Source organism: Passer montanus, unplaced genomic scaffold (genome assembly GCF_014805655.1).
Source record: "Passer montanus isolate IOZ18808 unplaced genomic scaffold, ASM1480565v1 scaffold1, whole genome shotgun sequence".
Classification (NCBI taxonomy): Eukaryota; Metazoa; Chordata; class Aves; order Passeriformes; family Passeridae; genus Passer; species Passer montanus.
In genome coordinates, this window is record NW_024356504.1 from 9430867 (window position 1) to 9446261 (window position 15395).

Genomic DNA, 15395 nt, shown 5'->3' on the forward strand with positions numbered 1-15395 from the left:
AGGGATCATTTAAATAAATTGGTACTTTGTGAATTTCATTAATAACTTGTAGTATTGACTAAGCATTTTTATGGGAAAAATACCTGAAGTGGTTTGAACAATGAAGCATCTCAAACAACTACATGCAGACGGAGGGGTTTCATGGGCTATTGCATGATGGAAATTATTATCTATGCCTTAGAAAAATAAGATAACACTAGAGAAATAGAAAAGAAATCCAAGGGTATCAATAGAATGAATAAAGGGAATATCACTCTGAGAAACCTTCTGGGCCAGAAAAGATGTTTGGCATAGCAAACAGATGTATTAGTGTATCTTGGTTTGATTTTTAGAAGACTGTACAGCCTTTTTGAGCCATTGTGTTCACATCTAAAAACTTATTCCAACCCACTGTTCTCTTTTGCTTAACACTGATTTAGTTACAAAATTTTGCATAGCAGATCAGTGAAAGTGATATTAAATCTAATATTTATGTTAATAATAAAAGAATAATATAAATTCTAATAACAATATAACTTCTAACAATAATATAATCTTCTGGTGTCTGGGGCTCCTTTTATACAGAATTCACATGCGTTCAATAAGAACTGACTGCAAAAGAGCATTTTGAATGTGTTGGTTTCCACTTAGGGCATTATCTCACTATATCTCTCATTTAGATATCATACCTTCTCTCCCAGAAGCCCATCTCCAGGGGGGCCTCGTGGTCCTGGCATTCCTTGAATACCTTGTTCTCCCTAATGATAATCCACGTAGTGATATTAACCCTTTGTAATCATTCATCACACAGTAATTTAAAATGTTAAAAGAGAAAGTTTTTTTTCAACTGCATTTTAACAAGGATCTTGAGGCACTTGAGACAATTTAGTGGCTAACTTATATTTCTCAAATACTTCTTCAGTATAAAGATAAACAATATTGAAAACGCATCTGATCATTATTTGATTGCATTTTAATTTGATTGCAATTTTAATTTGATTGCAATTTTAATCTTTTCCCTCTTTCCATCCCATTTTATTCCTTCTCATTCTGCCTTTCTTATTTCTATCTATTGAGTCTGTATTATCTGACTGATGCTTTGGGTAAAAGTGCATATTACAAGGAAAAATTAATAGTACTCACATTCAGGATGGAGCCTTTTTCTCTACTGAATAGAGTGTTAGTACACATAACTAATTCAGACTGTTTCTGTGGGCATGAGATTTGAGGAAGAGGGAGTGGTATTTTTAATTTTGTAAAGGTATCTTTAACTGATAAAAGTTCATTCTTCTTTCCTCAATGCACACATGCTTGGGCTAGTTTGCAGCAGTAGACAGAACAAACTTTGCAGGTGCTCACATTAGCCTCCTCATTTTCTAGCCTGAGGCTCTCTTCATAAAAGAAACAATGTGAAATCTCCTTAACACCGTGATGGTCAGATTGACCACTCAGCACAAGTTAAATATTGAAAACACCGAGTCTTTTTACCTTAGCTCCTTGAATACCTTCACCAGGAGGTCCCAGAGAGCCAGGTGGCCCTGGGCGTCCTGTGGTTCCCTAGAGAATGTTCACAATAAAAATACACAATAAATTGTTATACCACTGTGTAATTTCTTGTCCTTCCTTTACCCTCAAAGATGTCTTTTTATAAATAGTAAGAAGAAGATTGCTCTAGCTGAAAAAGAGTCTTTTTGGCCTTTATCAGATTTTAATAATCCAGTTTATACTTTGAAGGAGTCAGTTGGCTTAATACTTAGTGAACATGAATCATCCTGCTGATAGAGATCTATGCTGCACTGAAGGATGGATCGTATTGGTAGGACACTGGGGACTGAACTAGAATTTAAGAGAAGATTATTATTGGCTTTTTATCTTTTACCACCATTACACAGTAAGACCTTTACACATACACACACTAATGTGGCATTGCGAATAAACACTTATTGCTAATTTATAAGCTACTTTTCAATGGAACTCTAGAAAAAAAGTTTCCCATTCCATGTTGCTCACAGGAAGCAATCAAAACCCACATAGAACATATTAATTTTATGTCTATACTGCTATTCTAGTACCCCTACATGAAATTCTCGATTTCCTCATTTGTAAGGATCCCATGGACATGCTATTTCTTGGTACTAGTGCTGCCTGAGAAGGTGCTCCACCACTGCTTTTCTCTGGACCCTGTCTTCCTGTCAATGGAAACTGTATCTCAGGGACCAATAAGTCACAATGTGCAGGTAACTCATTATTATGTTGCATAATCTTTGCATTTGACATTGTTGACTTCCTTTATATTTACATTCAAACAATTTCTTTTGTATTCAGTAGACTTCTAAAACAGCTGTAGGAGCATATGAGTTTCCAATTTGGGAAGTTTCACAGTGAAAATTGCTTTTTATAGTTAGTTATTTTCAGGCCTTTGTCATGGTTACAAAATAATTATAATCCTTTTTGCAGGGATCAATCCTCATACTGGCTATTAGATGATTGTTTGATTTACACAATAAAAAAGAGGAATTAATCCCAGAAGAATTCAACAGTAGTACCTATAGCTGTAACAAATAGTATAGGCAAGACATACTAAGTGCTTGCCCAGCCCTTAATTCTGACCAATGCTAGGTCTGAATAAATTTTTGCCACTCAGTTGCAACTAATGTCTGCAGGAGCTAAATGTTTTGTCACTGATCTTCACTGGTGGTTATCACCTTATCATTTGTCATGTGCAGCCACAAGGAGGCTATGGTTTATGGCTATTCACCAGAAATATTTTTGATTTTCCATAAAATAAAGATTATTTGTTGGATTAGTTGTTTCCAGTGAAGACAGAAAACATGCAGATATCTATATATAATTACACATTTTTATAGTATACTCCCACCCCGACCCCCCCCCTCCAATTTTAGAAATTAGACAAAGAGAGACATAATAGTTAAATCTCTTACTTTTGGTCCTGGCAAGCCTTTCCCTGGGGGACCGGCAGGGCCAACTGGTCCTCTACTACCAGGATCACCCTGAAAGCCGATACTTTAAGAGATAAGTAGTGAATACCAAAGTTTAATGTAGCTCTAGAACTCCAAGCATCTGTTACACCCAAATGGGACAAAGAGAAGAAAACAATTGAACTGCACTGTGCATGTCCAAACAATGCTAACCCAAGAATATTGCTGGCAAGGCAAGGAAATTATTGGGGATGAACAGTGGCTGGTGGTCTAAACATATTCAAGTCAATTATGCACAGTTACACAGGAATTGCAATTCCCATATTATAAAATGAACTCCAGATTCTCCAAACAAAAAAAACCCCGACAAACCTAAACCAAAAAAATCTACCTTTTATATACTGAGAAGAAAGTTAAAGCTGGATTAAATAGGTGTTCTGACTATGACCTATAAGTAGGAATTGTATCTCTATGAAGTAGAGTATACACAAGCATTTGCTTTTCTGGAACTTGAAGTCTGTACCTTAGGTCCTGGTAGTCCAACTCCATCTGGGCCTTGTTCACCTGGAATTCCAGGGAGGCCTGGCAAGCCCTGAAATTTTATGCACAGACAAAATATAAATTTAATTTACAGCTACATTGGCTACATGCATTTGTTAATATTTATATGGCAGTATCTTAACTATATTGTCTGTTAATGGGATCACTGTGATCTACAACTGGTTAAACTTTACTCTGATGCAGAAGTAGTGTCAGTAGCATTTACAACATGTGTGTTGCATGTCATGCAGGGGCTTCAGTGTGTTTGAAGACAGAGGAATGTAATCTGTAGAGGCAGTTGCAGAAGCAGTTCATTGGGTTACACAAAAATATCAGAAAGTATTATAAATCAATTTCCAATTTCCATGTTGATGTTTGTTAATTTTGGTTCCTCAGTGTGGCAAATGCAAGAACTTCTGCTGTTGTCTTTAGCATAGGCAAATGCAAGTATGTGTGGTCCAAACTCCCTGGCTGTAGCCAGCAATCTTTCTGAGACTTCCTCGCTGCACAGGCAGGTGACTGCCAGGGCTGGTGGAGCATGCTGATGAGCACACTGGACATGTGAGGTCAGCATTGCACACATGTGCAGGGAAGGGAGAAGAAGGAGCCTTTTCTCTTTGCACCCTTTTTGCAGGGGTTGGTTATATCTCCCAATAAAGGCCTCTGTAAAGACCAGTTCTGGCTCTTTGCACACCAGTTGCTTTTTTAGCAGTTCTGGGATGTATATGGATCCAACTGCTTAGCTAGATTGTATTTTCCTGTTTGGGAATAAATTTTGTGTGGTTGGGCAGAAGACAGCACCCTGCAGGAAGATTTTGAGGGAACTGATTGAAACATCAGTGATACTTTGGCAAAAAGAACCCACTTGGAATATGTTTCAGGGTGTAATCAAGAGAAGAGGACAGGGATGATCTTGTGCTGTTTCAGAGAGAGATTTCATTTTATTCTGTGTTGAAGTGCATTTCCACAGTTGAGGAGGTTTAGACTTTTTAGGCTTTTAGACCAGCAAATCTTTCCTAGGATGTCAGACATGTAGGATAATCCCTTATGTATAGCACTTATTTCTTCCCTATCCACATAAAAGAAAAGTCTATAAACTTACAGGTGGGCCGGGATAACCATCTCCTTTTTGCCCAAAGGGCCCAGGGGGTCCTGGAAGGCCTTGGTCACCCTGATGAAGGCAGGAGAAACAGTTCAGTGAATGCCAAGACAATTGCTAGCAGGAAATTATCCATGAAAGTGAAACTTACTTGGCAAATATGCTGTCATTTGATTTTATCTATCAGCTAATATATTTTACTATGTGAATTATTATTTTAGGTTTATTTAATCTTGGACTAAACCAGTGACATTTCATAGTGATCATGATCTACACTCCTGAGTCACTAATTTTAATATTTTTCAAGACCTCTGTCTGTTGTCATTTGTGGCCTACACATAAGAAGAAATTACTTTAGTTGTATTTCTCATATTTTTATCATAATTTGTTCTAGAATTCTATTTTCCTGTAATGCTGTGGAACCTCATTAAACCTTTGAAGTATAACAGGATCTTCCTATGAGGAATGTACAACTAAACTCGTTTCATGGGTCAAGACAGCTGGAGTATCTTGGGAACAGATTTACCAAGAAAACTCAGAGGACCTTAACCCTCCCAGCCACACTGGGGGGTGCAGTGAGTTGCTCAGTTGCCATAGAATGGATGATCAAGATTGCATTTGTTCCTGTAGCTACACAAAACATGGGCATTTAAAACAGTGGCAAGAAAAGACCCATGCAAAAATAACTTTAAAAAATTAGGCTGTGAAAATCTTTACCCTCTATGGCTCTACCCTGTATGGTTGTGTGTCTAAGAACTAAGCAAAAGCAGGACCACTAATGCTGACAAAGACAGCAAAAAGTGAGGAATGTAGTCACAGAAACATGCAGTATCACCAAATTGAAAGAGCTTCGGGGGGCTCAAGGCTGAGGGAGAGAGACTTGCAACTCTGAGCAAAGGATGTGCTTCCAGCTGATTAATTCCTGTTAGATCCTCAGAAATGGGACAACATTAAGTTCTCTGAATTGATTTGACTATACCAGAAAATTATGTGATTCCATCAGCATAATCTCCTCCTGATCAAAATAAATGTAAAAATATTGAAAACTGCTGACTGATCAAAAAGAGATGGAGATTGTCACATGTTTCTCATGCTTTTGTTACTCTGTGCAGTTCACTCAAAGAACAAGGGATTAGTGATGTATTCAAAAGTACTGTCAAACTCACTAAGAACAAAAGGTGAGGGAGGAGCAGGCAAGATCCAGTATATTTGGAGAAACACAGGTTTATATGTCCTGAGTTTGTTGGTCTTCAGACAAAATCTTTCCTGGAATGAAGAGTGGCTTATGAAAGTTGAATCTAGGTACCACTGAGGTAGTGGTATACAGAAGCCATTGGAGATTAGCTAGATATTCATGTTCTTCTTACATTATAACCCTGTGTTATGAATGTTATGAATTTAACCCTGAAGTTATGAATGAAGCAAAGGAGCCTGGCTGAGAAAAATCAGCTGCTTGCTAATTAACATGTAGGCTGTTGTAAGCAGGGTTAATCGGGTGTTCTCTCTGAATTCACTCCTCATGAGTTAGAGTCATTCCTCCCCTGGTTCTCTGCCATCTGAAATGTTACAGTTACAGACTCTGGAGGACTGGCCATCCATGGTTTTCCAGCTCTGCAAATCCTTTTACTCTGGCTGCCAGAGTTGTAGGACACACACATTAACTGTGGAACATTTTAGTGTAACTCTGTGGCTGTCCTAGGAGATTTGTTGCTGTTTCACTTAAATCCTCCTGCCTTATTTTACAGTTGTATCAGAAATTAGTTTAACAATTTAGGAGCTACCTTTGCCCCAGGAAGCCCAAAACCTGGTTCTCCAATTGGTCCAGCAAGACCAGGTAACCCAATGTCACCCTGCAATGAAGAAAATAAATCCTCTGGTTACATATCTTAATAAACACCACAGGCTGTGGGTTTCTTTTATACAAATTCATATATAATGAACATAACAGCTTATTTTATTTACTGCTATTGCAAACATTAAATACCAAAAGCATAAATAAAATGAAAGAATAAATTAAAAATACAAGGAATAAACAAATGTGCTTTGATATGCAAAGTTATTCAAAATAAAGAAATGAACAAAGGTAGGCCATACCTCAAGCTGCCATACAATTAATACCAGGGCACAGTGATAATTAGACTGGATGCAATCCAGAAGTTTTAGTTGACCTCATAAGGCTGGAATTGTTTACACAAATATTAGCATGGCCTACTTCAGTTTTCACCCTGCATTTCTAAGCACTAGGAGATGGAATGTGGATGGTACCTTTGGTCCAGGCACAGATCTTCCAGGAGGGCCTGGCATTCCAAGACGTCCTGGTGCACCAGGCTCCCCCTGCAGTGAAGGTAGGAGAGAAAAAACAATGGATTTTTCTGAAAGTGAGCATGACTACCACATAGAGAAAATATTTATGCAACATTTTACATTTAATTCCATTAAAATTCTATTAGAATTTCTAATAAGCTATTCTATGCAGAGATCAATCTAACTATTTGGAGAACTGATAACAAACATATTTTGTTTTCTCCGTGGAAAAGAGATTTTTCTCGGTCACTAAACAAACATTTTTGAAGCTTTTAGAAGTCCCTTTCTTGGTGTATTCAAGACTTGGTCCATCACATAATGTGCTCAAGACTCTCTGCCCAGTTGTGTAGGTATACTGAAAACATTTATACATTTCTGTTAGAGTAGATTTTTAAAAAATTATATTTCAGTTTACTTTTTTACCTCTTTTTCATTTTTGTGGAAATACTCGTGTGTATAAATAATAGAAGAATAAGAAACTGGAGGAGAAACTTGGAGTAGCTCTTCTCTCACTTTCAGTAAGTACTTAATATTTTCACAGAAACTCCAAATCCATAAAAGAATATCAGCCATGAGTCAGTGCAAGGGGAAATAAAGTCCTGTCATGTATTTATATGCCATACACCATACTATCTTCTCAAATATTTCTGTATAAAAATATCAATATATAGCTTTACTTTTTCCAAACCAACAGGGAAGCAATATGATAAATGCAAAGGTTTTTAAAAAACACTGCTAGTTGTTTGTAGGAATCATGGTGATTCTTGCTAAGAGAAGCCTTTGCTGAACTTTTTTGAAATTATTTTTTTATGAAGGGAGTTCATTCTAGAATGGTTGTTTCTGAGATCTGGAACAATGTACAGCTTTGGGAGAGTATTTTACATGTATAACATAGTAATGAAATCACTTTAGCTCCGACAGGTCCAGGCACTCCTGTTGGGCCTGTTAATCCACGTATTCCTCTCTGCCCTTGATCTCCCTACAAAAATGGAAAAGACATGTCACATATGTCAAATAATTTGAGAATGTATTAACTGAAATCAATTGTAAATGTCAGTGAAAGATAGCAAACTTCTGTTTGTAGGTGGTGCACATGAGCTGTTCCTATTGCCTTCACGGGCAAGTCAGTTAATTCTGCTCAGGAATTGTCCAGTGTTGAGTTTGTACAATTATAATAACATCAATTTCATCTGAAATTAAATAAACCAGTTTACCCCAGAATACTGTGAGAAACAGAAAAGCCAACAAGGAATCTAAAAGGTTGAATAGTTGCAGCTGAAAAGCAAGTTAAGCAGTTACATGAAAAAGATACTAAGAAAAATAATCAAAACAGGAAAATAGAATGCAGTTGCTAATACTTTTTTTTAATTTGAAGGCAAATAGGGCAAATCAATTGATCATAAAGAAAAGCTAAGAATATTGTAAAATTCTAAAGAGAAAACTGCTGTTCAGGCAGATTACTGAGCTGTAATAATTACAACAGAAATGAAACAACTATGATTCCAGAATCATATCTTCTTGTTACTTGTACTGGACAAAAAAGAGAGAGAAGTCTTTGACAAACCTATTCCTGGAACATTACAATTTTGAGTGACACCTTTACTAAGAAAACCTCACCTTTTCTCCTTGTATTCCAATCCCTGGAGCACCTTCAGGACCTCTAAGACCAGGCAGCCCTGGTTCACCCTTGAACAGAAAAATCAAAGGAGTGTTTCAGAGCACTGCATGGACATGGTGCAAGACAAACTTTGTATTCCCTTGAATAAATTCATTAAAACCATAGACCTTTCAGAGTCAATGACAAAACTCCCACTGATGTCAGGTGTGTTCAGGGGTTTTTTCTTATATTCAGAAGCAAGAACTGTACAACTCGGTGTGGAGTACAAGAAATAGCACATTTCCTTAGTGACAGCTGAACTCTGAGTATATAACTTTAAATAATGGAGTTTCTGAATCTAGAAAAAAACATGGTCAGAAGGCCATGAAAGCTTGCCCGTATCCATTTTAGTGCTTTCCTTCCTGAGTTGCAAGGCATTTAATGAATTACACAAAGCACACAAGGTAAACAAGATAAAGCAATGCCCCACCCCAAAAAATTAGAAAAAGTGAGGTTTTTACTAAAAAAGTATATTCAAAAGAGATTTCTTTTTTGCTGAAAAAAATGTGGTACTTTTTCCCTTGTCCATGAACACCCTCTCTTCTAGGTTTGGGTGTCAGGGAGAACAGTAGCAATGCTTGGGGTGAAGCAGACAGACTGCAGAGAGAGATGAACCAACCTTTTGTCCAGGGGCTCCATCTTCTCCTGGAAGACCAGGCAGACCTGCTAGTCCTGAAGGCCCTGGATCACCCTGACACCAGTAAAAAGTAAGTTCTTCTATTAAATTCAGACTCAGTACTATTCCTTCTCTGAATTAAGGAAATCTGTTTAATTTTTTTAAAAGTTTAAATATATTTGTAGAAAACATTTATGCATATGAAGTCTTTTTTTATAAAGACAGTTCTCATTACTTGGTACTATCCTACTGTCTGGTTGTTTTCAAGTGTGCATTTTGTCTATGCAATTAAAATTATTACCTGTTAATGATTCAGCTTATTCATAAAAAATAATGCAGTCTTTTCATTAAGTGGCAGCATTTGAAGGAAATATCAAATTTAACTGACTGTGACACAATGATTGACATCTTGCTGATGAATATGAATGCAAATAATTTAATGTCAGTGGAATTATCATCGCCCTATTATGTAAGATTCAGGAGCCTGACCTGGTTTTTGATGAATTTGGGGTCAAATGGGTTCAATCAGCATTACGGTATTTTGTGAAATTAAAGAGAGAAATTGAATAATTTATTTTCTTTTCCAGCCCCTGTCACAAATCCCTAACAAACAAGAGCAAAACCAGGACAGCTTTGTGCCTTTCCACTGTCACAAAAGTACTTTTTCATCGATTCCCCTATTCTGTGTTAATCTGGCTGTTAATGGCATAGGGACTGGCTACTATCTTGGGCACTTCAGCACTAAAATAACCTGGTTACAGCTTCCTCTCCTCTAAGCAACTCAACTGTTCTTTCTGTCCACCAGCACAGCTTGTTTCTTTTATGAAGGTGTGAGGATTTAGCTGTTCTGTTTCCATCATATTCTGTGTGGAAAGGGAAGGAGCATCACAATAACCACTGTTCAGGGCCTTTTTCACCTCTCTGGCTACAGTGTAGCTTATACTTGGGACTGCGAGTTCTGGCAGCTGTTTCATATTCTGGGTGGTTTTCTGCACAGAACTGTAGGTGAGCTGTGTGCAATGATGACTGGAGCATGAGCCAGGCAGGTGGAAATTTCCAGTTACCATAACTCTTATTATTTTTTTACAGAACAGGGGTATTTAAAATGCTGCCATATTGAGGTTATTGAAAGTCTGTGTTAAAAATTCAAAAGACAAAGAACCTAAAATAAATATAGGGAAATATAAGCACCATAATTTTTACTATTTTTTTTACAGAACAGCGGTATTTAAAATGCTGCCATATGGAGGTTATTGAAAGTCTGTGTTAAAAATTCAAAAGACAAAGAACCTAAAATAAATATAGGTAAATATAAATATAAGAAATAAACAGGTTTATTTCTAAACCTGTTTTTATGTGGCTTCTGAAAGCATACTCAGGAAATATAAATTTATAATCCAAATGAATAAATAGATTAAATAATTCCTCTATTAACAATGTACCTTAGAACCAGGTTCTCCAATACCTCTTTCTCCTGGCACGCCAGTCTCTCCTGGTAAGCCTTGTTCACCCTTAAGCAGATATTAGTTTTTAACAGCATTATTATGAAAAATATAAAAACATATGCTTCATTGCTTAAATTTTAAGAAAGATTAATGTAATATTGTTTGTAGTAAGTGTTAAAAACCCTTGGTCACAAAGATTGGCAATTTGCCACATGTTTTGAGCTGTCACCAAAGAGCTGTTGGTGGAAATTAATAATGCTGTAAATCTACACTTGTATATCCACAGGAATCTTTTCTGCCAAAGAGTTGATATTTCAGGAGCATATATGACATACAAAGACAATTCTATCTTTAACTTTTTAGCAGTGGTAATCATATCCATGCACAGTCACTTAGAGGGTAAGAGGTGATACTTGATTCTGCAAAGTTCTATACTTGTCACGGACACTTGACCCACTTGCACCTCTAGTTCCTTTATACCATGCTTCAATAGCTTTCAGTTTCGTGCTCTAAATCTACACTTGTATGTCCCCAGGAATCTTTCCTGCCAAAGAGCTGATATTTCAGGAGCATATATGACATCCAAAGACAATTTTTTTTAAAAACTTTTTAGCAGTAGTAATCATATCCATGCACAGTCACTTAAAGTGCAAGAGGTGACACTTAATCCTGCAAAGTTCTATACTTGTCATGGACACTTGACCCACTTGCACCTCTAGTTCCTTTATACCATGCTTCAATAGCTTTCAGTCATTCAGAACTTTGTCACATCTTTCAGGAAATTACTTTAAATCTCCATTCCAAACACCTCTAGGGTGATGTCTTTCATTAACTGTTTTCTATTTTGTGAATCAGTTAAGGCTAAATTATTCTGACAGTTTTTCTTCTGAAAAAGTAGTTTTCCTTACACCTTGTACCATTTTTAACATCTAGATACAGTGGATACACAAATTCCGGTGAGACAATAGGTAGCAGAAGTTGCAAGGAAGGCAATCAATATCTAAAGTATCTTTGTATGTATTTTTCTGGAATGGAAACAGTACAGTGAGAATAAAAGATGATATAGAAATTGGGATGGTCTTCTCTTTTAAGTGCAACTAGGTTTTGTAACAGGATTACTGCACCTCCACGTGCCATGAAGAAACCACAAGCTCAAGGCAGTCAGCCCTCTCAGTGGAAGTGTATCAGGCAAAGTGCAACTCACTGTCTGGTATGTGGTACCTGAAAGCTTCTCTGTGAGTCAAGCAAAAAGCTAAATGAATAGGCATGACATGAGTGGCATGAGTTTACCAAGGCTTTTCAGTGGAGCAGGATCTGCTGTACGGTTTATAATATTAATAAAGAAAATATTTTCCTTCCTCTATGTCAATACTTAGATTGGTGTTCAGGAATCCAGTTTAATGTGGATAATTATAGAGACAGACCATTTCTTGATCATGAAACATAACAGTAAAAACAGCACAGAAAATTTTTACTTCAGAAAATTCCCTAACCTTTGGTCCAGGTATCCCCTGTCCTGGTAGCCCTCTGGAGCCAGGTGGTCCTTTTGGGCCCTCCACTCCCTGAGAAGAGTAGTTAAGTAATTATTAAAAATAAAATAACCTCTGTTACTATACACTGAAGTGTGGGGTGAGGGGAAAATGATACCTTTTCTCCTTGAATTCCAATTCCAGGTAATCCAACTAATCCTGGTAAACCAGGAGGACCACACTCACCCTGGCAAACAAAGTACAGTTGCTTACTTGTGCAAAGATACAGAAGCAATCTGGGACAGCTCCCATGCTAGTCAGTACATGTTGACTTCTTTTGAAGTCAGTAAAGCTGGGGATCTGATCTTTTATCTTTAACCCATGCATTTATTCCCCACTGGTTCAGTTGAAAACAACCTCTAGTCTTCTTTTTCCTTTTAAAAACTTAACTTTCACACAGAATCAGATGCTTTTTCTAACATCCTCTATTTTAATATGAGGAGATGTTAAAATGGGTTAAGAGAATTTACTGGGCATAAATCTCAACTAAATACCACATTACCTGGTGTCTTTTATGGGTTCCTTTCCCCACTGTACCATCTGTAGTATCAACCCTGTATTCCCAACATTAGATTTATTATTTACTTGCACTCCATTAATCCCCTGGTGTATTTATTGCTCACCTTTTCACCTTTTATGCTGATGCCTGGCAGTCCACGAGGGCCTTTTGGTCCCTCAAAGCCACGGTCTCCCTACATGAAAAAATAGTAAGTTGTTAACTGTGGAGACACACAGCTGTTCTCTCTGAAGTAACTAGAGACAATGTTTTCTCTGTCATAATGAAAACCAAAATGAAAAGAACCAGAGAACTGCTCCTGGATCTGTGTTCCAGGATATCAAAGAGATTATCTTTTCAAAAGAGTTTGCCCTGCAATTTGAAATTGCTGATGAAAGAGCTGAACAAGGTTCTTTTTTATCTTTTTGCCCACCTCAATTACTTAAGGTCCTGTTCTGCTTCCTCTCAAATCAATGGCAAAACCACAACTGATTTAAATGCCTGCAGGCCTGAGTATTGAGACTAACTAAAAACTGAATTCTGCATATTTTTATCATGGGTTAATCTCATTAAAGTGTGGGTTAATCTCATTGAAGTGGGGTAATGAGGATCTGGCTCCCACTAAGAATTTGCCAGAATGAAGACCAGGTTGACTGTATTGTTCTAGAAGTCTGTTTGTACGTGTCATTGTCTTTCTAAATGTTCATTTGCAAAACAGTGGTCTTGGGGAAAGTGCCAGTTACTAATAAAGGTAAAAATATTGTGCTTTCCTGTACTTCTTTTAATAAAACATGTAGAGGCAGATGTTAGCTTGTACAAATTGTAAAAAAATCACCCAAGACAACAAAATTATGCCCCAGACAGATATTTTTTATACTTACTAACCAATTCCATCATTTTAACTTTGACAGGAATTCATTATGAAGATTTGTATTTGAAATAACATTCTTTGCTCCTGATGCTTTAGAACATCTGCCTTCATTATCCTTTTTACTAAACTGTGAGCTTGTAGTAAAAAATCGTGAAGAAAGCAACTGTAAAATTTGCTAAGATTAACAAATCACCTGTTTAAAATGTGTTTAAAACCAAAGAACTGACATGCTTGGCAGCCACAGATTGGATTGGAGATACATATGGACTCTGTTGATACATGCTTGGCTCCAGGTCAGACTTGGCAGTAAAAAGTAATACATTTTTCATAGAATGAAGAGTTCCAATAATGCTGAATTTCACTTTGATTATTTCATTCTGCCTATCCATCTCAACTGCTTAATAGTTTTGGTTAGATTATGCATTCATCTGTACTTGTTCCCACTGTGCCCTGTTGCTGTGTTTTAGTTATTACTTGCAGTGTTTCTTCCCACACTAATTGGTATTGCAGTGGCCATTGAGTTATTTTGAAATGCATTTTCTTCAAATTGTACTTTTGTTAGTTTTCATTTATGAGATCTGCTAAGCAGATACAAGCCATCAACAATGAGGTTAAATAATTTATATAATTCATCATCATAAAATACACAGTGGATGTTTGAAGATATGTTGCTAGCAGCAGTTAAATTTCAACCTGGCTGACAACAGTATTGTGTTAAACAGAAATCCTAAGATTTTTAGTAAAGGGCTGCTCTCAGAGAAAATCTGATTTTTAGTTGTGCTCTGCATCTGTGAAACCATTTTTTATTGTTTTCTCAAGCAGAATTAGTACTTGCATAAATATGAGAAAACTGTTTAGTTGCTCATTTAGTTCATGTAGAATTTGTGTTCTCTTTGTTATTGTAACCAAAGGCCAAAGCAACAACTCCGCCTAGGAACTGGTTTTCAGTGGGCAGCAAAAGAATCTTCCAGTAATTCCATCCATGTAGGTACAACTACCACTCTCATTGCTTCCACTGGATCTGCAAATTAGTAACAGCACCTTTCTTTTCCAACAAACTGAATTCAGTCTTCTGCTAAAATACGTAAGTCAGTGGCTGAGGTATGTAAGAAGCTTAGAAGCCTGTCTTTATAGTGACAGTAAAAATCTCTATAAAAGGATTAAGAAAGAAACCCAACAACAAAATGCTAAATTTTTCATCTAGGAACATTTTAATGGTATTTTATTTAAAGGCAAATGCTTGAGGCTGTTTTAAAATGATGGAATTCATTCCAGGCTTAGACCCACAAATCAAGCATCAGGTAAATTAAATATTGGCTTTATAGGCCCCAAAGGCTAGCTATGCCTACAAGTCATGTTTGGATCAAGTGAATTCCATCAAAATATATTGGATTGTTTGATGGAATATTTTAGTATTAATTTACAAGGTACTGTCTCAGATTCCTGTGCCTTCTATGGACTTGTTTTGGCATGCACTCATTTAATGGTGATGTTCTGGTCTTAGAACCCTTTGATTGTTGTACCTTTGCTCCTGGAAGTCCTTCTCCTGGTGAACCTCTTTCTCCTTGAATACCTTGTGGTCCTTGAGGCCCCTGTTAACATAAGTTTAAAATGAACTAGAATATGTATTAATCACTCAGATGAACAGCAGTGTATTCTATGGCATTGTCTGTTATAAGGGTATCTTCAGATGTTGGTGTAGTTATAATGTTACAAATAATGCAGTAACACAGCATTCCCAGTGAATAAGTGATGAGCATTCCTGCCTGTAGCAGTAACAATACCCTTCAGGTTACTAAGGAATCACAGATTATACAGATGAAATTTCTATTCCTTACATTTTGGAAATCTTCACTCCCTAAATTTACATTTTACAAATTCTTGCTAATCTTTATTAATGTATCAGTATAATCATGAGAG

At 36.8% G+C, this 15395-nt stretch overlaps 1 protein-coding gene across 1 annotated transcript in view; it reads right to left on the bottom strand.

Annotated features, from left to right (window-relative positions):
• LOC120498535 (collagen alpha-1(XXVIII) chain-like) overlaps positions 1–15395 on the bottom strand; it is a 33095-nt gene that overhangs the window by 6244 nt on the left and 11456 nt on the right. Inside the window, exons 13-27 of the mRNA XM_039701423.1 lie at positions 14999–15067; positions 12732–12800; positions 12227–12295; positions 12073–12141; positions 10577–10645; positions 9138–9209; positions 8479–8547; positions 7769–7840; positions 6823–6891; positions 6339–6407; positions 4561–4629; positions 3442–3510; positions 2922–2990; positions 1468–1536; positions 669–737 (exon numbers count right to left, since the gene is read on the bottom strand). Of these exons, the coding sequence (XP_039557357.1) occupies positions 669–737; positions 1468–1536; positions 2922–2990; positions 3442–3510; positions 4561–4629; positions 6339–6407; positions 6823–6891; positions 7769–7840; positions 8479–8547; positions 9138–9209; positions 10577–10645; positions 12073–12141; positions 12227–12295; positions 12732–12800; positions 14999–15067 (1041 nt within the window). The remainder of the gene's footprint in view (positions 1–668; positions 738–1467; positions 1537–2921; positions 2991–3441; positions 3511–4560; positions 4630–6338; positions 6408–6822; positions 6892–7768; positions 7841–8478; positions 8548–9137; positions 9210–10576; positions 10646–12072; positions 12142–12226; positions 12296–12731; positions 12801–14998; positions 15068–15395) is intronic.